Source organism: Mizuhopecten yessoensis, unplaced genomic scaffold (genome assembly GCF_002113885.1).
Source record: "Mizuhopecten yessoensis strain PY_sf001 unplaced genomic scaffold, ASM211388v2 scaffold3229, whole genome shotgun sequence".
NCBI classification, from domain to species: Eukaryota; Metazoa; Mollusca; class Bivalvia; order Pectinida; family Pectinidae; genus Mizuhopecten; species Mizuhopecten yessoensis.
In genome coordinates this window covers 909,789-932,441 of record NW_018404940.1, presented here as the reverse complement: position 1 = coordinate 932,441, position 22,653 = coordinate 909,789, and the positions used below count along the sequence as shown (strand labels likewise).

The window sequence follows — 22,653 nt, the reverse complement described above, 5'->3', positions numbered from 1 at the left end:
CTACACACTTTTAGTCAAAATGAGTCCAAAGCCTACACATCACAAGTAAAAATGAGTCCAAAACCTTCATATCTCAAGTCAAAATCAGTCAAAATCAGTCAAAATCCTACACACTTTTAGTCAAAATGAATCCAAAACCTACACACCTTAAGTCAAAATCAGTCCAAATCCTACACATTTTTAGTCAAAATCAGTCCAAAGTCTACACACCTCAAGTCAAAATGAGTCCAAAACCTACATATCTCAAGTCAAAATCAGTCAAGATCCCACACACTTTTAGTCAAAATGAGTCCAAAACCTAAACACCTTAAGTCAAAATGAGTCCAAAGCCTACACATCGCAAGCCAAACTGAGTCCAAAGTCTACACATTCGAAGCCAAAATGAGTCCAAAACCTACACACCTCAGGTCAAAATGAGTCCAAAGTCTATATACACACCTCAAGTCAAAATGAGTCATGAGTCCAAAGTCTACACACCTTAAGTCAAAATGAGTCCAAAGTCTACACACCTCAAGTCAAAATGAGTCCAAAGCCTTCACACCTTTAGTCGAAGTAAGTCCAAAGCATACACATCTCAAGCCAAAAAGAGCCCAAAGCGTTCACACCTGAAGTCCAAATGAGTCATGAATCCAAAGTATACACACCTCAAATCAAAATGAGTCCGAAGCCTACACAACTTAAGTCCAAATGGGTCCAAATCCTTCAAAATGAGTTTAGACACTACTTACAAAAGTCAAAATGAGTCCAGTGTGTATGACCACGGAATTAGATTAGAATATGTCCGTGGTATGGCCATTCTCATTCATACAGTATCGATCACTTTTCGTTACTGCTTCTATTATACTAGTATTCGTGTCTTATTTATCAGGTTTTTATGTTTGTGTTTCTTCACTTACGTTTTTTCATACGTTGGCAAGACATCTTGAACGAAATAAAATATCTGATAATCTGATATAAGTGTATAACTCACAAAGTCTATAAACTGTATTACATGGTGTTTTTTTCAAATTGAGCTTATATATTTTGTTTAGTTAATAATTAGTCAAGATGATTTACCATACGGGCATTTTGTAAGTCATGTCTTGTGTACGTTTTTTTTAGAAAACCGTGTCATTTTATTACCAGCTCGTTTTAAAACGCAGGAGAGAAAGTATTGCTCTTATCCCTATTTCAGGTTTTCTTTTTCTTTTTTAATATTCATTGCATATAACTAGATATATAAATTGAATAATTCCTTTCGTTATCACATGTCAAGAAAAGGAATGTTTGAAGGTAAAATTCAGCCGATTCGTAGTACAAAAACAGTGTTAACGGATAAGAAAAATTAGTCGGGAATATAAGCAACCACTTGTTCATGGACTAGTGCCCCATTTATTAATTGGCTCTCCATCCAATTATCACTGAATATAATCCCAGGTCCAAGCTTTAGCGCAACAATGAATTTACTCATTTTGATGATCGCACATCCTTCATTTATAAACATTTTACAACAAATGCAACATGCTTATTCTGTTTGCCGAGTCATCCAAGGAAAACAGGAACTAAAAACAAAAAAAAAAACAAAAACAAAAAAGATAAAATATTTTTACTATACGAAAAATGAAAAATTGTGAAAGGCGTTTATAATAATAATAGGTAAGAATAAACATTAATAACGTCAAGATCTCCTATTGTACGATCCATCAAAAAGCTAAGCTGTGAATAAGCGTCCCATCCTAATGTTCACTCAAGCTAGAGCCCCAATCTATGGTCGTATTTGTAAGTATTCAATGAGCACCACTTCCTATGTTACATAGATTATAATTATGGAGCATCAATAAACATCTTATCATGTCACGTCCTTGTTTAGGAATGTAGAGTCTACAGAAAACCGGTTAAATAATAGCAAACGACATTGTTCTCTAACAATCGGGTTAATACTATGTTTATAGAGGATATTATATATCATGTTTACAGTATGTCGGTAGTCTAATATGATGATTACATGCAGGCTGATGGACACAAATAAACAATAATATTGTTCTAAGTAAACTATACCAGATGAAACGAAAATAAAGTTCAGATGCCATTTTGGTATTGTCATTTTCTCCTTATTCCTATTTATGATTGAACATAGGGTAACTATTGATTATATTGTCAACATATATAGATAATTAACCAGAACGGAATGTCAATGGTATTAAGATCAAACCACCCTAACCACCAGCCTTTGGATGTTCTCATTCCTGCTAATAATGACCGACAATGTGAATGTTTCTCACAGATGTTTCCATCAACGGATACAATGCAGTCAATGAAACCCTCTCCTAGGGACTCCCCGGACTTTCAGGAACAGCTTACCAGTCGACGAGAAAACATCTTCGTTATGATAGAACTGTTGCATCCTAAGGACTCCTTCGTAAGTATTGTCGACTACCCTCTGTCTAGGAAACCCTTTTATCTGGGAAACCAACAGGTCCAGGAAACCCACAGGTCGAACTTCAAATTCGGTTACATTTTGTCAAGCCCACAGGTCCACACACAGAAAGGGCCTTGTTTATCTTGTTTTAATAAAGAACCAAACAGTAATTTTCTTTTGGTGAATAAACGTTAGTCTTTGATATAAGTAGTTCTTGCAGGCCGCGATACTAGTTTATGTTGTGCATTCCTGTATATCCAGTACATGTAGTAGTTGTAACATTTTCTTAAACTATTGGCGATGTTACACTGATGTTTCTTCTCAACTGTGATCATAACATGTCGGGCATGTAACACTATCTTAAACATGATAATGATCACATACGTTTGGCAATATACGAAAACCCCTCTTCTCAATTTGAAGGATAGTTAGATAGCATTTTAGAATAATTAATTTGTTCTTTCTTACCTTGAATTCAAATTTCTCATGAGTAGGTTGTTTGAAGTACAAAAACAAAATTAAAGTGCTCGAGAAAATTAAACTTTATAGTATGTATAACGAATTCATCAGTACAGGGTGTGTCTTTGGATTGAGCACACTATCACCTATGCTTATGTACCGTTGACAATGCTATGATGACATTGCAGGGTATCAACACGCTGACAGGATGGGGGAGTGATGACATTGACGACATGCTGAACGAATCGCCTCCTACTGCTCTGGTAGGTTCCAGGAATCGCACGTGCTTTACTCGATTAACCCCTAAGCCCTTCTTATAATTCGGATTTGACCAAGGTCACTGCTACTTAAGGGTAACCTGTTATATATTCCAATACATATCTACCGTAGTACAGAACAGTCACTAACAATTTTGTAAGTAGTACAACGGTCCTATGTTAAAAAAATGAACTATCTTCAACTTTGTCACATACCAGATGTGTTATACATTTTGTTCTTTGTTGTAAGTAAGATGTGCAATACGAAATAGGGCGGTTTTCAATAATTGATTATCTGTTTTTCGTTCGTCATGCTACGCATAAGTCACATCTCAAAGATTTGGTGTATGTGTCTTGCTAACTTAAACTGGCGCGTGTATTTTTCAACAGATCATCGGTACACCCTAGTGAAATAGGAAATAATTGAAACAAACATATTCTCACGTTCAGATAAGATTTTCGATGGATTATTTTGAGTACTCGTATTATTTTTTAACCTTGAACTTATAGTTATCACAGTCTCCTTTTTGTAGTCTTCATATTTTAACACTTTCCTGCAGTATTACAACTCTATAACAAACGTGACAACTCTTATCTCTCAGTTACTTTCCTTTCCTCAGTAGTAACATTCCTGCCTTCCTTATATATATTATAGGTTTGAAAGTACAAACGCCGTTCTAAATATTAAACTGTCATGCTGACCAATCACAACTCGGCTAGGCTTGTCTATGACAGCCTTCAGTTTACATTGAACAAGTTAACGTTTGTAATCATGTCAGACCTATTTCAGTGTCTACCTTGATTAAGAGTTATTCAATATGTCTTAGATTATTGAAAATCAACATATTTCCATGATTTAACAAGAAATATTATGCCGGGAGTTAACTGTGGTACTGGAAACGCTTATTCCTATTGATCAACTTGTTCTGAATCAGATTACCTGTCAGAGTTTACAGTGTCATAAATGATTATGACTTCCGTTCTGTTTTGACGTCTCTCTGGTATTCTTGTGTGATGAAGCTTTGGCATATTTTCTTTGGTTTAACTTTAACGGTGACGTTATAGCAAGAGAACTTAACACCAAATAAGGTCAATGGTCCACAAAAAAATGATATTTTGTGTCATCAGTCCTGTACGCATGAAAAAAGTAATCCAAGATGCCATATGCACATGCATAATTAAAACACGATTTTGTTCATATCGATGCCTTATGTACTATACACTATTGAAATTGTTGCTCACATCAGTTTATAACTTCCAGGTGAGCAATGGCGCGGAAGTGGTGATGTTATCGAAAAAAGTATTCCTGAAATACGTTAACGACGACGTTCGGTGTATGCTGAGGGAAAACGTCCGAGCATACCCGAAAGAGACTGTGATGCAGGACAATTTGCAGCGGAAGTTGGACTGGGACGAGTATAAATCCTCTATCATTAGTGACTGGGTCTCCACTCGGACAATACTACGCGAGATACACTCCTCCGTGTGACTTCATTATACTTTAAACTGGGTAACTAGTGGACGGAAGGGTGTGAAGACTCGACAGGAAATATCTCCACTGTGTATCACTCATAATTCAGTTTAAAGATAGAGGTCCTCAAATAAGTTATAGTTAGTTGTCATATTCCTCTTAACTCGAATTAGTTAATTTTCTAATTGCATAAATACTTCAGCTTTACCGAGCGACTTTTACCATTTCACAATTATCTAATGAGAGTAAGTTACACATGATAGCTGACAATCATGAGTTTGAGGATTTATTTTATTTTCATAGCGTTCAAAATTCCCGTTTCTGGACGGGAAAATAATTGCCATAAATCATTACGTCATAGTAGAAAAACAGACAATTTCTTTCAATGAGCAATACATGTACCATAAAGGAATCATGGATACAGATGCAAAAAGGGTTAAGACTATAATGGAAGGAACACTCCTAGGAGTGTTGAAATGGGACTGTTTTCATCTTTGGTACAATCACCTTCAGTTGTTGAAATAGCATTTTACTATTCGCCAAATCATGATTAATTCTAAATTAAAGACATTAGCACTGAGATATGTCCATGTGTCCGTTGCTTCAAACCCGATCTGCGCAATATCCATAGGAACCACAAGCTGGGTTAAATATTGCTCGGGTCAGGTCCGAATGTCATAGATTAAATCAAAAACTAAAGTCAACAATTATTTTATTGTATGTAATTTAACAGTTCAATCACTCATCCCCTCAGGTCACACTTGATCCAGTGCCGTTTTGCATCATTCTGCTACAAAGTAGACAAAGTTAAAACGTTCATTAACAAAATCATATTCATGTACGTGTATTCCATATTATTCAGGTTTAAGTGATCAAATTGATTATATTTTACCGTATTGTTGATACTTGTGTTTCCAGATCTGATAAAAATGTCCTCAGACCTTGTAGTCGGTTAGTTCACAGTGATCTATGACTTATAGAACCACGTATCTTGTAGTGGCAGTCCTCATCAAAACGCTGTCACTATACATCATATAGTAACCGACTCATTAGCATCACACGACAGTCGATTAACTGTCACTATACCTCATATAGTAACCGACTCATTAGCATCACACGACAGTCGATTATCTGTCACTATACATCATATAGTAACCGACTCATTAGCATCACGCGACAGTCGATTAACTGTCACTATACATCATATAGTAACCGACTCACTAGCATCACATGACAGTTGATAAACTGTCACTATACATCATATAGTAACCGACTCAATAGCATCACATGACAGTCGATTTAAACTTATATTTATATGTGATATAAACTTAGTGTAATGATGACCACTGAAAGTTGTCTTGACTTTGTACTGACAAACATAAGATAGCAATTGTGATGACCATGCCAGTAAAACCATACATAACAGACGATGTCCGATGTTTTTAAACGATGTACAGTTTCAAACAACATAACAAAGATAGTGAAATAAAGAAAACTTTTTGCATCTGCTCAATACGTAGTTTTATCAACTAGAAAAGGGTGTATGCTACATTCGGGCGGTGTCCTGAATTAAGAACAGCAACATCAGGAAACACGTATCCTTCCTGTTTATCGTGCTTAAGTTCACGATTACATCAATTCCTCAATTTCTGTTATTTATGTAGTATATTTGATTCTAATTAACTTAAATTTTATTCTAAATTATTAAGTATCAGTTTTCCTATGGTTTACAAAACTACGTATTGACCTCAACTAAAGGATATATTTGTATATATTACCATATTATACCACATCGGCGCGATAGATATGTAATGATAGTGCTGTCTTTAAGTAAATAAGATGATTATTTTGTAAGATAGTCGATCAGTTTGTTTACTGAAAATGACCTGAATAAATTATCAGTGTGACTTAATGTGTGTTGAAATTGTTTGTTAGTTTGAGATGCGATTCTAATGAAGCACTTAAAGAAAATTAGTATGTCGATACAAAAAAAACCAAAAAACAAGTAAACAATTAGGACTCATCAGTTGTTCTTTAATTTGGTCAAAAGAATGGAAATATATGTCTGAATTGTTCTGAAACATGCAGTAAACGTTTAGGCTACAACAAATAAATAACTGTTAGTTTTTCTTTTAAACCGTGCCAAAGAGTATCTGTCGTTTTAGAAGTCAGTTTGTGTTTGTGCGTACGTCAAAATTAATACCATTGTGTACCAATACACATCCAGTGTCTTTCACTACTCCTGTTCGGAACCAAACCATGTTTCAAATAAAACATGACAACAAGAGAATAGTGTCAGCAAAACGGTAATTCGAACTTCTGACAACAGATAGAAAAAAACTTTTCATGGAGTCCTTTGAAAAGGTATAAACATAACCGACCAAGTAACCTATCCGCCATGCAAATCAAATCCAAATAATGTCATGTGCTTAGGACGAGAACCGGTAAAGTGACATCGAAACAACTGTAGCAGAAAATAGAATAGTGTGCTTCCACCGGGGATCGAACCCTCCATTTCCAGGTTCCTAGTCGTACGCTCTACCACGGAGCTAAAGGGACATTCCCTCTAGCTCGAAGCAAGAAGGCGACGTAATCCTATGTATAGTTAAAACCTGCCACACAACAAAGAATTCTAACCAGCAGAATGAGAAAACATCCATCAACCTTAGTACGTGGGTCATTCAATAAAATTCTGTCACTAGTGTCAGCAATCGCAATTGTAGTTTGACCTTTCTATTACAATCCTTCGAAGTACCCCTCTAAGCAGAAACGCACGTTTGCAATCGCGCTATCCATGACGTAAACGCTGCGTGGTAGACTTTCCTTGGTATATTGGCTAGACACCGGAAGATTGCACTACCCAGAGCACTCCTAGAGGCAGCCCGTTTCCAAGAGAACATTTTCTTTAGTAAAGGAAACAGGAAGAAGTCACAGGGACTTATATCTTGTGAATAGGCTGGGGATTCAAAAACGCCTGTACAATATTACTTTTGTTGGATGAGGCATGGTCGTGAATTAGCTGGATGTCATTCAACCCTTTACTTTGACGCTTTTTATGTAGAAACTTTTGACATGCTTCAGTAGTTTGTCTGTTAAAAAAATGGCATTGATTTCCCTTCATTGCACGGTATCTGAACCACAATCTCACTAGAATTGGAAAAACAGCATACAAATCTTTCTTGACGCTTTTTATAAGTCTTGCAATCATGCACTAGCCTTGCTAGCTTTCTAGACACCAGTTGCTTATTATTAATCTGCTTATGGGGTTCAACGAAGTACACCCAGGTCTCGTCCACTGTAAGTAACTAAGATAGCTTTCTTGAGTCGTACTTACCGTACTTTTTTAATATATCCTTTGCACATTTCATACACTTGGCCTTTTGTTCAGATGTCAGCAAATTGGGGATCCATCGGCCACAACGCTTCTTTAATTTCGGGCACTTGGTTAGAATTTGATGTGTACTGCCCTCTGAAATGCCAGCCTTAATAACTACTTTCACAGAAGTGATGTTCTTCTTTGATGCCGCAACAACTGGCCTACCTGGCCGTGTGTCCTCTTTGGTGTCAACTTAATTTACAATGCGACGGCACGGGTACCTTTTATGCTGCACAACTGTATAAGCTCATTGTGCTTTAACATAGGAGCGTATATCAGATTTAGTCTCAACACTCATTTAAGCATTGAAAAGTTGTCACTAGTCACGAGTGCATACGATTCAACTATGAATAACTTGGTCAAATCTTTCCGGATGATGTCGAAATTTTGTCTAAACTATTCTAAAGCCCGTTCGTATGGGAAGTGTGTGGTGACATACTTTATTGAATGGCCCTCGTATAAATGTATATATATATATAAATATATCAAACAAGGAAATATCCCAATGAGAACATGATGGTGACCATTTAACCTGCCCATAGTCTTCATTCACATTCATCTATCGAAATCCTATGTGACTGCCCGTCATTACCATGATAATTTGAGATGCATGGACGAGAAGGAAAGTTCACCATCGGAAAATCGAAATCATCGCGATAATCGTACAGAAGTCCGTCCCTGTTTGTCATTGTGTAGGTAATGATCGAAAGAAGGGGCTGATGAGAGAAAGAGTATGTAGTGCCCTTAATTTCAAGTGCATGAGAGTATATACGATCGGTGTGGTCAGTAAATGTCTTGTTTCTCAAAGACAGCACATCGTCAAAATATCTGAAAATGAAATTGAAGGACATGGCAAGCTTTTCTTACCACTCCTGATAAGCTGTTCAATAAATCCAGACTCATGTTAAAACAAAGAAGAATATCTTGCCACCGAACTCACCAAAGATAGTGTCGACCAGGAACCCATCATCATCAGTATATATTTGATCCTTGTGTTTGTCGTGTTTCAAATACATGCTCAAAAATTAACAATCATATATTGCCGTTCGCCGGAAACTAAAAGGAGAACGATGGCGCTCCTTCAGTTCAATAAGAGGTGTCGTAGTGGAAATAGTGTACGTAGTGTACGTAAAGAGAGGGGAAATTCGAACTTTCTGATAGAAGGAACATTTTCAGGAAAGATGCTCAAGACCAATACAATGTCTTATTAGATCTTCAAACTTTACATTATATCAGTTTCACAACTGGAGTGTACAGCGTCTCTAAATGACTGTAATCCTGATATAATGACATTAGGAACAGTGGAAAGAATTTTTGCTGATGATTTGTTTCAACAACAAACACAGCCTACGACATCATTGACCGGTATTTGGAAAAAAATGTTATACAGATCGTGATAAGATATGCTTTGTAATTGCATATATATTTTCCTTGATTATATAACAAATCTAATTATATTTGTGTGCAGAACGTGATCCAAGTTATTAGATGTTTTGTCTGAAAGCGTGTAATTTGACCATCGCGGTCAAGAAATACTGACTTGTGTTAACTTTTATTTTTCGTTTTGGATTTCAAACTTATCGTTTTTGAATGACGAGACTTCATAGATTTTCCCCCGCTATAAGAGTGCATGCAATTCAAAAAGCATTCGCTTTGTCTGTCGAAAAAGTCTGAAAATTCGACAACAATCCCGGTTTTCAATCTGTATGAAGTTACACGACTTCCAGAACATGACAACATTGCTTATTCCATGCGAGGTCCATTTTCATTTGAATTGTCGTGAATCGATGATCCCCTATCGTGATGTCACTCTGATCATCGAGGATGACGCAAGGTTTTGGGCGTTTTCCAGCCGGTGTTCGTGATGGACTTGTGCCGACACGATCCTCCTCTACCCTACTAGATTTACAGGTGTTACTACTTTGATCACATATATGAGTATATGTGCCGACAATTCTCTCCTTGGTAGTTTAAATGTCTCCACCTGCTTGTGATTGTCCATGTCCCCACCGGAGCAGTAGTATTGGTGTTAACATATAGGGCTGGAAGATAGCACTAGCTGCTGCAGAGGTCACACTGAACAGACTTTCACCACAATTTTTCTGAGGTCCACAACATGGAAATCATATTCCATTTGAGAGCAAGACGTTTTTTCTTTCCATTATTGGTTTGGAGTGGAATGCAGTGCAGTGGACATGAGCCCTTTTGCGAATATTTTCAGCCACAAAGGTTGTTCTTCAGACCGAGCAGAGTACTATTTCTTCTCAGCATCTGGGCAAACCTCGGGTCATTTCTAAACTTTACGAGCTCTCTGCGAAACTTGATGAAACAGAAGAATGTTGCATATTTTGCCTTGTACATTACAGCCTCTGAAGTCCATTTCTCGTGACGATCCCTTCGAAGCTTGCTTGCAATTATATTCACGAATCATCAAAAGCTAGTAAAATCTGGTACTTGAGGTCCTTTAAGGAGCAAATCACTAAAGCAATGTCAGATACATAATTAAAACAAACGGGAATGGTCTTTGTAAATTATCTCAGAAAAAACTGCTAGCTTCTTCTTCATGGGTGTTCCTACCGTTTCCGGGATAACACATTTGCCCTCCAGCCTTTCACACACAAGCTATATTTTATGTTCAGGGTTGCCAGCCATGGACGACCGTATACTGACGATAAAGGTCGATTTCCTGGTGTGGAAATACGCTATACTCGCTAGTTGGCTCTTGGAAGCTAGTCTTCCAAGTCCTAAAATGTTCTTGTATGTCATTAAACTTGCTAAATAAAGGAAGAGCACAACCCATATACAAGGTATATTACAAGGTGCTTTAACAATGTTGGTCTGTGATGATACGGAGCCGCTTCCCAATTGTGAGTGGGTGTCATGACCATCCACTCACTCCCCATATTGACAATATCTACGCACAGTAGTCTGATGACCGGTTTCGAATTCGGGCAATGCTTACTGAGCAGTATGAAGGTAAGTGAGGTGAGGGTATGTGACCTTTGGCATAAAATTACTAGGAACATAGCCAGAGGCATCAGGTTGATTAGGAATGGGTAAATATTATATTGTGTTTTAATGGGACTACTGAGCATACACATCAACGCAGCTGGCCTTAAATAAGAAAACATTCAACAAGAACTTTTTGAAATATATTTATTACAAGATGATTCACATACACCAACGTTTAACAGAAAAGGTAAACAAGTTTTTAAGAACTTGATACAAAACCATGTCCTTTCTGGAACTAAATAATCCAACTGTGCTGGGACAACACAATAAACTATCCCCTCACAAATCTATTTGGTTGTTATACTGTAAACGTAAATATTTTATCGGTAAACTGATTTTTGGCGTCTTAAATATTGTGCTAAATTATGATTGGGCCAATTAAAGTTTCTGTATATTATTTCGATTGCAAATTTTGTGGGTGAGCCAATTCATCAATGTGTTAATCTGTTAAAATTTAAAAATGCTCTAAAATCTGAGGGCACTAAAATATTCATGTTTATAGTTATTGGCAAGTCAATATGTTTTTAAGATTTCATTTCCTTAAAACACTGTACACTTTGGGTATATGTATATAATATATAGAGAGAGTGCGAAGGCAATGTCTAGGACCACAGATCACCTGGCTCGACATATTTCCAAACATCATTAATATGGCTTTATTCAAACTTGTCAAAAAGTACCGGTAAATCAAACATAACAACGTTAACACAGCATAATGATAAAACTGTACTGTAACTGTTAAAACTCAACACATAAAATGGATTACCATCTGTATCAAATCTGCTAGAACTTTTTGCAATAAGGTAAAAGTAACAAAACACAAAATCTAAAACATAAATATCTAAAACATCAACGAGTAAACATGAAAAATATCATAATGTGGTTGGGTTTGGTGGCTTGATAATTAACAGATTGTGAAAGTTTTTCTTTGGACTAGAGTAATTTTCTGACACAAGTACATTTTGTTTGTACAAATAGTTCAGTGACAACTAAATATATACATATCATCAACTCCTGCATACAGTCATTGTTATACCCATACATAAACATATTTACAATGATACATGTATCGTCATGGTGATACACAAAGCAATTAACATTGATTAAAAACATTGCACAATAAAGAGACCTTTCGCCTCAGGAATGAATTTCTTTTGCACCATACATGTTACTTTTCATGACACACTGGCAGACAACTGAAGTCAATATGAGGGGGACATTATTGTAACTACAATATCAAGGGATAAATGGATGTTGTTACTAACTACAGGACACGTATATCCTTACTAACGATCCTCATTGCCTAAATTCAAATACCTTATGTAGAATAACCTTCACCCACTGTTACTTCAGCCCTCATTATATAGATTAAGCTTCCAAAAGTAACATAACCATTTCCTTGATTCAGACTCCTACATTAACATAACCTACAACCCCCCCTGTAACCTTGATCCAATTACCTTGATTCAGACTTCTAACGTAACGTAACAGTCCTCTTCCCTGTAACCTTGACCCAATTACCTTGATTCAGACTTCTTATGTAACATAACATTCATGCCCCTGTAACCTTGCCCCTCATGACGTTGATTCAGACTTCTAATGTAACATAAAAGTCCTCCCCCTGTAACCTTGCCCCTCATGACCTTGATTCAGACTTCTACATGTAATGTAACATAAAAGTCCTCCCCCATGTAACCTTGCCCCTCATGACCTTTATTCAGACTTCTTACGTAACATAACCTTCATGCCCCTGTAACCTTGCCCCTCATGACCTTGATTCAGACTTCTAACGTAACATAACAGTCCTCCTCCCTGTAACCTTGCCCCTCATGACCTTGATTCAGACTTCTAATGTAACATGACATTCATGCCCCTGTATCCTTGCCCCTCATGACCTTGATTCAGACTTATAATGTAACATAAAAGTCCTCCCCCCTGTAACCTTGCCCCTCATGACCTTGATTCAGACTTCTAACGTAACATAAGTCCTCCCCCTATAACCTTGCCCCTCATGACCTTGATTCAGACTTCTGATGTAACATAACCTTCATGCCCCTGTAACCTTGCCCCTCATGACCTTGATTCAGACTTGTAACGTAACGTAACAGTCCTCCTCCCTGTAACCTTGCCTTTCATGACCTTGATTCAGACTTCTAACGTAACAGTCCTCCTCCCTGTACCCTTGTCCTCATGACCTTGATTCAGACTTCTAAAGTAACAGTCCTCCTCCCTGTAACCTTGTCCTCATGACCTTGATTCAGACTTGTAACGTAACGTAACAGTCCTCCTCCCTGTAACCTTGCCCCTTATGACCTTGATTCAGACTTCTAACGTAACAGTCCTCCTCCCTGTAACCTTGTCCTCATGACCTTGATTCAGACTTCTAAAGTAACAGTCCTCCTCCCTGTAACCTTGACTCCCATTACCTTCAACTAAACTTCTAAACCTTTGTGATCTTGACCAACAGCAGTAACACGTTTTTGTTAAACATTGTTACACTAACCCTCCATGAGAATGAGGTCATGACCTCAGTTATGTAACCTTATGGCATATATATGGAACACATACAAATAAATAATAGAAATCAACAAACACTGACTTGTTCAATATCTTTCTTCAACAACTGCTATAATAATTTTGTCTACAGAAATATTGACAACAGAACAAATTTGTCTGGAATTAATGTTGTGAGTGAATGTTTTTGGTAGTTGACAAGGTAAGTGATAAAGGAACTTACAAGCATACTTTTATCATGATATTCAATAAAAAAAAAAAAAACAGTATAGAAGCAACAGCTGATAATATTCTAATGCAGTGCTAAAACTTCAGTATTATGATGTTCCATACATATTTATTCTAACTCGTATGATTAACACAAAATAAAAAGGCCCAGTGGGTCTGTTATTTTACAGAGTTAACAAAATATACTTATTGCTGAAATGCTTGAGAAGATTTCAAGACATTTGACCTCTGTGATCTTGCATATCAGTCCAAACAATTACTTCGATCAAAATTGATAGCTCTTGATTCCAGTAAGCTACAAATCAATATCATGAATATGAGTTTTTTTTGTTGTAGAAGCCATTTTAATTTTCAATTAGATATGTGACACTTGTGAAAGTGGGTCAAGGTAGTTTTTGATATTTAATTTCATTGGATAGCCCATCATCCAAGCAAGCTACATACCAAACAGACAGAAAACCATCACACATGCTTACAGATGCTAACCTTAATAATAAATATTACTGATAGACAGAATCAGACAGGTAATTGCATTGATACAAGTCATGGCAGTAGTGGTAACATCTGAAAAACTACACTGGAAATTGGAAAGTTCAAATACACTTTCCAAGCACATGCTTCGATACCAATGAGAGGAAATGTGAGCTCCTTATCATGATACCAGTAAATGAAATATAGAATAGTCAATGGTTTCCCATGTAATATCAAACATGTTTTTCCCTATGACTTTTATATTCTCATGAGTGCAAAGCAGTAGGTTTAAATAACAATAAATCATCATCTACACTAAACATATGCTAAATGATGTTAAATGAAAAACATTGTTAACATATCTGTGTATTTAATTTTAGACATGGATTTTTTTTTGTCTGATTCATATTCCAGAGTGACAAAATGAAACTGTAGAGGAAAAAATAGTGTACGATTAATTGCACATGAAAATCTAAAAAACATAATTCACTATACTAAATCATTGCAAAAGACAAAATTGCATAGAAACTAGTTATAGGTTTCAGAAACCTATTCATTCTGAGACTGGAAAAGAAGTTTGAATCATTCATAAGTATTAACGATAACTTTATTTGATATCTAATCTGTAGTGAAAGATAACACTTTTACCTAAACTTTTTCCATATTTTATTGCTGAAAATGAAATTAAGTAAATTATAAACCTAAATACTCAGGGAAACTTGGGTACAGACATTTAACTTAAGTCTTACATTGTGCCTGCAGGAAAATGGGGATATATTAGTACTGTACTATAAAGCAAGATAAGGTCACAAGATAAAATAAGATAAGATATTTCAAAGGAAACAAACAACAAAATACACATTTTACGCAGTTTCTTCTTATTTTTAGCATCATTGTACCTGTAAACAATACTTATGAACTTACTTATAATAAACAAATTACAAAAATCCTAAGAATCCCAAGCGGTTTGTTATTCATTTTCAGAGATCAATTTTCAGAACTTGAACATCTTTTTTTTTCAAAAAAATTTTGGTGCGCAAAATATTTGAGAAGTTTTTTTGGGGATTTTCAGCCTCAAAAAGTACCTGCGCAAATTACATAGATGCGCAAATTACTTGGGGTTTTACGGTAGCCTAAAAACTAGGATCAGCTACCAAATACCAAGGCAGCACACTCCTTATTCTAAGTATCCAAAACTCATGTAATCACACACTTGTATTAAGAGTCCTTGTAAATAATTTAATTTTCAGGAAAAATAGCTATTGCAAATACTTGAACTTGTAAAAGTTACATGTAGAAAGGTGACAGATGTTGATCAGAAGTGTGTTAATCAGTATTCCAGTATATCTACATATCTATTCAACAGTAACTCTCTCTAAGATCTGTACTTCCATTCTTACCTCTTATACCACACATCAACACATCAGTTAAACACCACAGACGTGTAAATAATTCAACGTCTCAAACGTTTACCCGACTACGCCTCATACAATTGAATATCTCAAACGTTTACCCGACTACGCCTCATACAATTGTACATCTCAAATGTTTACCCGACTACGCCTCATACAATTGTACATCTCAAACGTTTACCCGACTACGCCTCATACAATTGAACATCTCAAACGTTTACCCGACTACGCCTCATACAATTGAACATCTCAAACGTTTACCCAACTACGCCTCATACAATTCAACATCTCAAATGTTTACCCGACTATGCCTCATACAATTGAACATCTCAAACGTTTACCCGACTACGCCTCATACAATTGAACATCTCAAACGTTTACCCGACTACGCCTCATACAATTGAATATCTCTAACGTTAACCCGACTACGCCTCATACAATTGATCATCTCAAACGTTTACCCGACTACGCCTCATACAATTCAACATCTCAAATGTTTACCCGACTACATCTCATACAATTGAAAATCTCAAACGTTTACCCGACTACGCCTCATACAATTGAACATCTCAAATGTTTGCCCGACTATGCCTCATACAATTGATCATCTCAAACGTTTACCCAACTACATCTCATAAATACAAACACCACAGACGTGTCCACGACCAACAACTAGACTGACGACTGACCATATATCCCATACATGTACACATTAGGCAACAACCACCACAGACATCATATTAGCCTTGAAATACAAGAAAGTAAAGATGATACCCCATACCTATAATCTTAATTGGATGTCAACTGACATTGTTGGAGATTGCACCACCACCACATTACATACATTTCAGTTCATCAGGCCGTACCAGGAAGGTAGCAGAGATTATTCTATGATGAGATTGTGGGAATGAAGATTATAAACAAAATAAATTATCAGTTTGATAGGAACTACCTGTTCTTCTTTTAACATTAGTTGTATCCTATTCTTAAGAAAATAATAATTGGATTATACTTTAATCCATCTGTCTCCTTAGATTAAAATGGTGGTTACAGAAAAAAAAGTTCCGACAAATTTCTTATTTTTTTAAAAGCTGAAGTGTGTTTCTCAGTAGAATAATTTTATGAAGACAGCTTCACCGTCACGATAGTACCTACATCACTGTCACGATTGTACCTACATCTGAAAAAGGTGATAGGCAAAGACAGCCAATACACCTACAACAACAGATATAGCCAAATATTTACTATATTTTTGTATAAAGGACTGCTGAACCTTGACTTCGTGCTGCTTGCGTGGTTTTCGTTTCTTCCCTCCTTTCATCTTCCTCTCGTATTCCTCTATCTCAGCCTGGTTCTTCAGGCGCTCTTCCTCTAACTTGGATTTTTCTTTCTCCTCTTCTCCCTTGAATTAAAAAAACAAACAGATCCAATAAAGACACATTGTATTCACCAATAGCTAAAAGGACAATGCTGTAAAAATGGATATTTTCTTGTCTAATCAGAATTGAGATTTCAACCTCATTTACCTTTTTCTTCCTTTCCTTCTCCTTTTGACATGCTTCAGTACACTCGAGCTTCACCTGGCGGTCCGGCACCATTTTACACATCAGTTCCTGCTTCCTGTTGCGACACTTGCATCTCATTGTGATTTTCTTCTCACACAGACCAATACGTGGGCACGGTCCTGCATGACAGGTGGTGCCACATGCATGGCCACATGGCATCTAGGGGAGATAATTGGTACCATACATAGTTATATCAGCAATTTAGTGATGGAAGCAACCAAAGTGTGTTAAGATGGTCTGATTTCAATCCATTTAAAATAAGAATTAGGTTTTCTTTCTGTTAATTATTCATCTTCATATCGTTAAAAACAAATTTTCTCCATGACTAATGATGTATTTTTTGGTCATAGAATCTTTAAGTGTTATTATTATCATTATCAAAAACTGCTGCATTTAAAGTGAAAAATACAAATTTAGTGCCTTAAATGCAAACATCTTGGTAAAATAAATGTATTTCCTAGAACTTACATTTTTCGGGCACTCCCCCTTACAGGACTTCATGCTGTCCTTTGTGGCCTGGTCTGCATTCAACCACCTATCACAGTTAATGTGTTGTACGGTCAGCTCACAGTGGCATCGTGTGCGGTTCATTTGCTGGCATGGAGGGCAGTCTCCAGAATGACACTTAAGGAGCGAGCAGGCATGGGTACAACCCTGCGGGCGGGGCTTCAGACAGTGAGACTCGCATACCTCACACGTTTCACCTGCCTACAGATGAAATAAAAACACTCAAGCATTTTTGGACAAAGAGACTCAATCACCTGGTACACAACTACTGTAAAAGTGGACATTTTCAACGGTGAAAATGTGTCTGTTGTGACTTTAAACTGATTTTGATGTGGAAATTTTTGCAATGGTTCTGTATGTTCTATAAATCTTTAATCTATATAGATAACTGTGAATGTTTTGCTCTAATTTACTCAAAGGCAAAAATGTTATCATTTCAATATGCCATCTTACCTGTACATTATCTGGTGCCCCCCGTACCAGGTGACAGGAAAGGGAACAGGTATGGTTTCCACAAGACATCTGTCTGCCACAGTTTCTCATACAAGAATCTGGCTTTGCCTTGAAACAGGGAATGTTGCAAGTCTGAAAACAGATTAATGAGGAGATACATACAAATATTGGAACAACATATTAAATCAGTGGTTGCATTTGTGTATCCCTGTTGTAACCATTCAGGTGGAGTAGAAATATTCTGCAATAAACGAATGCAGTTGGACCAAATTTTAGACAGAGCTTTAAAAATGCACAGTTTTGGAGTTTTGTGACAAATAAAGAACAATAGTCAAGAATAATATCCTTCTTTCATGATTCCACTAAATTATATAACATATCCTAAATATCCATGGTGAAGCGACCTTGATTTATTAAGAATAATGCAAACTAACAATAGTCAGCATTTTAGTTTCTGTCAGGCATGTCTGGATCCCTTGACATGCACATGCCAAATATTTCTGAGGTCAGCCTCAGTTCAGATCTGAGTCTGTTGTTTTCTTTCCAAGGTTCAGCTGGTTGAAACTACTGAATCCCATACACGAAAGGAGCCAGTGTGGTCTACTAATGCTACTATGTGGTCATATATAGATGTACATAAACTGAGAACAATTCAATAGTGTATATTGTCAATAGTACATATAGAACCTACCTCATGTCCACCGAGACATGTAACAGGTATCGGTACCAGACACGGAGGACACACCTTGTCCACGATCTCATCCCTCACGGTGGGGCGCCCCTCCCAGGGGCCAGCTCTCTGTACCTATAATATGTCCAAACAGGTGTGGAAAACCAGGTATACCAAACACATCAGCGTTATCTATATTTTTGCATAAACACTTGGATTGAAAATGTATTTTAGGAGTACATTGTATAAGATTGAAAAAGATAAATGCTGCTGCTGGTTTGAACATGTTTTTTTCTTTATTATATAACTAAAATAGTAAAAAGAAATAAAATGTATTTCACCTTGAACATAACATTCATGTACTTACATTGTCTTTGACCTTGACTCTGACGGCTGTGTGACAGCCAACAGGACAAATGTGGCCACACTGATGAACCTTGGCACACATCAAACGGCAGGGCGGACAGTCACCGAAGTGGCAGCGGTGGGGGATCTGCTCAGGGTGGTGGCATTTAGGAGGCAGTCTGCCAAAGAAATACAATGTAACAAATATTAGATTACAGCATTATTCATCAGGTATTTAGTACATGGGATATCTCCTAATAGTATTTCATCTGTAAAGTGTTCCTTCTGATCTGACACTTGTTCATCTGTCATTCTGTATATAGTTCACAATTTTGATTTTTTAAGAGATATATAGTAAACTACGAAATTTTTGCCCTTCAACATTAAAATCCTCACTCTGGAGGACTCAAAAAGCAAAACATTGTGATGCAACAAAAGCTTACCAGTATACAGTTACCTGAATTTTACCTGGAGAATTATAAATAGGTTCTTCAGTTCCTGAAGTACTTTATTTGGTCAGTATTTGTAAATTTGTACAATTGTGGCACTGAATTTGGTCAGTACTATTATATCTGTGGAACGGAATATGATCCAAAAAGATGATAATCCAATGTAGTGTCCGTTAAAGTGTATTTATATATGGGATAATTTCTGTTACCTGCATGCTTGTTTACACCTGAGTTACTGCTATCTGACTATTTGTTTACACCTGTGTTACTATTACCTGCATGCTTGTTTACACCTAGGTGGCCTGGTGAACTTCTCTCTACCACAGGGAACAGTGATCCTGGTGGTCTTACAGAAACAGGTGATCTCTACTGTGAGAGGACAAGGGTAGCAGGCACCTATAACGAGTTAAAGAAACAGGTAACCACAACAGTGATGAGACAGGAGAAGGATAGCACACACCTGTAACTAGAACACTGACAGGTCAGTAAGGGCCCTGTCTTGTGGCAATTATATCCCCCATAATCATCAAGAAGCAATCTGCCCATATAGCTGAGCTTGACGTTTGACATTTGGACTTCAAAAAGAATCGCAAGGAAGCAAAATATACATTTTACATGTACTATGATGTGATGTGTTTCCTTCCACCTCCATATTTGCTGGGCTAACAGAAATGTAATTACCGGTGCAATACTCATTTGTTGCTTTGATTTGTTTTATTTCACCTTATATACCTTCTCCATCAAGAGCCAGGGTCATAGTCAGAGATCCACTATGTCTTTGACCTCTGGACCTATATGACCTTGACCATTAACCCAGTGACCCTGATCTTTGGTCAGTTGACTTATTCTTTAATTCCGAACAACTTTGCTTCTTAATATCATAACAAAATGTTCATCAGTGAAAAATACAAAACTTAACCATGACCCTTTGGACCCAGTAACCTGGAACTAAGGTCAGTTGACTCTGTGTTAAGTTCTGAACAACATTGCTTCATAATGTCATAACAAAATGTTCATCAGGGAAAAGGTACAAAATTTAAACCTTGACCTTTGGTCAATTGACTCCTTGTTTAATTCTGAGCAACATTGCTTCAAATTGTCATTGTGAAATGTTCACCAGTGAAAAGATACAAAATTTAACCTTGACCTTTGACCCAATGACCTTGTCCTTTGGTCAGTTGACTCATTGTTTATTTCTGATCAACTTTGCTTCATAGTATCATAACAAAATGTTCATCAGTGAAAAGATGTAAAATTTGACCTTCACCTTTGAACCTAATTACCTTGACCTTTGACCTTGACTTTTTACCTCAATGTGTATTTTTATGAACTGAACATCTTGACCAAGTTTTATGTACATCGGTCAATAAATACCAAAGTTATCAGCCAGGAACAAAATTTGTGGACAGACAGACAGAGTGATTACTATAGGGCACCCGTATCTCCGATACGGGGCCCTAACGAGCTATAGAAACAGGTAATCACAACAGTGATGAGACAGGATAAGGATAGCACACACCTGTAACGAGCTATAGAATCACACACACCTTACACAACACAGGACTGCACATTTACTAACTTATTTATATATTTTGCTATATTTTTTTTAAAAGAAATAGGTATTGCTGCTATAAAACAACTTTCAAGTTTTCATGTTTTATATTATTTACCTTTGTGACAGCGACTAGAACATTTGTGGTTTTTACAGCCAAGAAGTTTACCACAGGTCTGTTCACAGAAAGGACAGTTCCCATCACAGCACTGAAACATAGGACATTACATTTAGTAAATTCTTTATAGAAGGTCTTCAAGCTGTACACTTTTTTTCACAAATAATAATATAATGAATTAGAACATTCACTTAAATTCTACATTTGTGACACACAGATGCATACCTTTTTCTCTCATTTCCATGTGTGTAAGATAGAGCTGTCCAGGGTTAGAAAGGTGTGTAGGAAATTTCTATCTTACACCCCATTTCACGTGATTGACGTCACAATGGCTCAACAATGACGTGACGTCACAAATTTGGAACTCTCCGATGCCGCAATGCAGAAAAGGCGACGTGATGAAATTAAAAACCTTTTACAATATATTTACCGTACACGTTAGAAAGATGTGATTAGTTTTCCTGTGCAAACTTTTTCAAAATTATGGCCAGTCCAAATGCATTTTCATGGTTTCTGAGCTTATTCTAGTGTTTGCAATGAGAGAAAAATACTCTTTCATGCCCAAGGGTGTAGAATAGGGAAATTCCACCCTCTGGATTTCCAAATTTGGCATAAGCCTCAAGTTTTATCAAACTTGAAAACCCTTGGGTGGAATTTCCCTATCCTAAACCCCTGAGCATGAAAGAGTCTTATAATCTTACTCTGATGTCTACCACAGTTCCTTGTGGAACTACACTGTGTCACAAACATACATACCTTACACTGATGTCTACCCCAGTCCCTTGTAGTACTACACTGTGTCACAAAGATACATACCTTACACTGATGTCTACGACAGTCCCTTGTAGTACTACACTGTGACATACAGATACATACCTTCCTCTTACACTGATGTATACCACAGTCCCTTGTGGAACTACAGGGTGTCACAAAGATACATACCTTACACTGATGTCTATGACAGTCCCTTGTAGCACTACACTGTGACATACAGGACATACAGATACATACCTTCCTCTTACACTGATGTATATCACAGTCCCTTGTGGAACTACATTGTGTCACAAACATACATACCTTACACTGATGTCTACCACATTCCCTTGTGGAACTACATTGTGTCACAAAGATACATACCTTACACTGATGTCTACCACAGTCCCTTGTGGAACTACACTGTGTCACAAACATACATACCTTACACTGATGTCTACCACAGTCCCTTGTGGAACTACACTGAGTCACAAAGATACATACCTTACACTGATGTTTACCACAGTCCCTTGTGGTACTACACTGTGTCATACAGATACATACCTTCCTCTTACACTGATGTATACCACAGTCCCTTGTGGAACTACACTGTGTCACAAAGATACATACCTTACACTGATGT

General features: G+C 36.9%; 2 protein-coding genes across 11 annotated transcripts in view; one reads left to right on the top strand and one right to left on the bottom strand.

Annotated features, from left to right (window-relative positions):
- LOC110447141 overlaps positions 1-6,488 on the top strand; it is a 42,648-nt gene extending 36,160 nt beyond the window's left edge. For all 4 annotated transcript variants that reach the window (XM_021492619.1, XM_021492620.1, XM_021492617.1 and 1 more), the window contains 3 exons: positions 2,264-2,398; positions 3,046-3,120; positions 4,376-6,488. In XM_021492619.1, coding sequence (XP_021348294.1) covers positions 2,264-2,398; positions 3,046-3,120; positions 4,376-4,603 — 438 coding nt within the window. In that variant the 3' untranslated portion in view covers positions 4,604-6,488. The remainder of the gene's footprint in view (positions 1-2,263; positions 2,399-3,045; positions 3,121-4,375) is intronic.
- Positions 6,489-11,109: 4,621 nt separating this feature from the next.
- The window catches only part of LOC110447140 (NF-X1-type zinc finger protein NFXL1-like), a 26,221-nt gene continuing 14,677 nt past the window's right edge, over positions 11,110-22,653 (bottom strand). For 2 of the 7 annotated variants that reach the window (XM_021492615.1, XM_021492616.1), the window contains exons 12-19: positions 21,258-21,348; positions 19,863-19,983; positions 19,161-19,317; positions 18,815-18,928; positions 18,124-18,255; positions 17,632-17,871; positions 17,125-17,322; positions 11,110-17,000 (exon numbers count right to left, since the gene is read on the bottom strand). In XM_021492615.1, coding sequence (XP_021348290.1) covers positions 16,773-17,000; positions 17,125-17,322; positions 17,632-17,871; positions 18,124-18,255; positions 18,815-18,928; positions 19,161-19,317; positions 19,863-19,983; positions 21,258-21,348 — 1,281 coding nt within the window. In that variant the 3' untranslated portion in view covers positions 11,110-16,772. The remainder of the gene's footprint in view (positions 17,001-17,124; positions 17,323-17,631; positions 17,872-18,123; positions 18,256-18,814; positions 18,929-19,160; positions 19,318-19,862; positions 19,984-21,257; positions 21,349-22,653) is intronic. The other 5 variants (XR_002462561.1, XR_002462564.1, XR_002462565.1 and 2 more) reach the window with 5 other exon arrangements.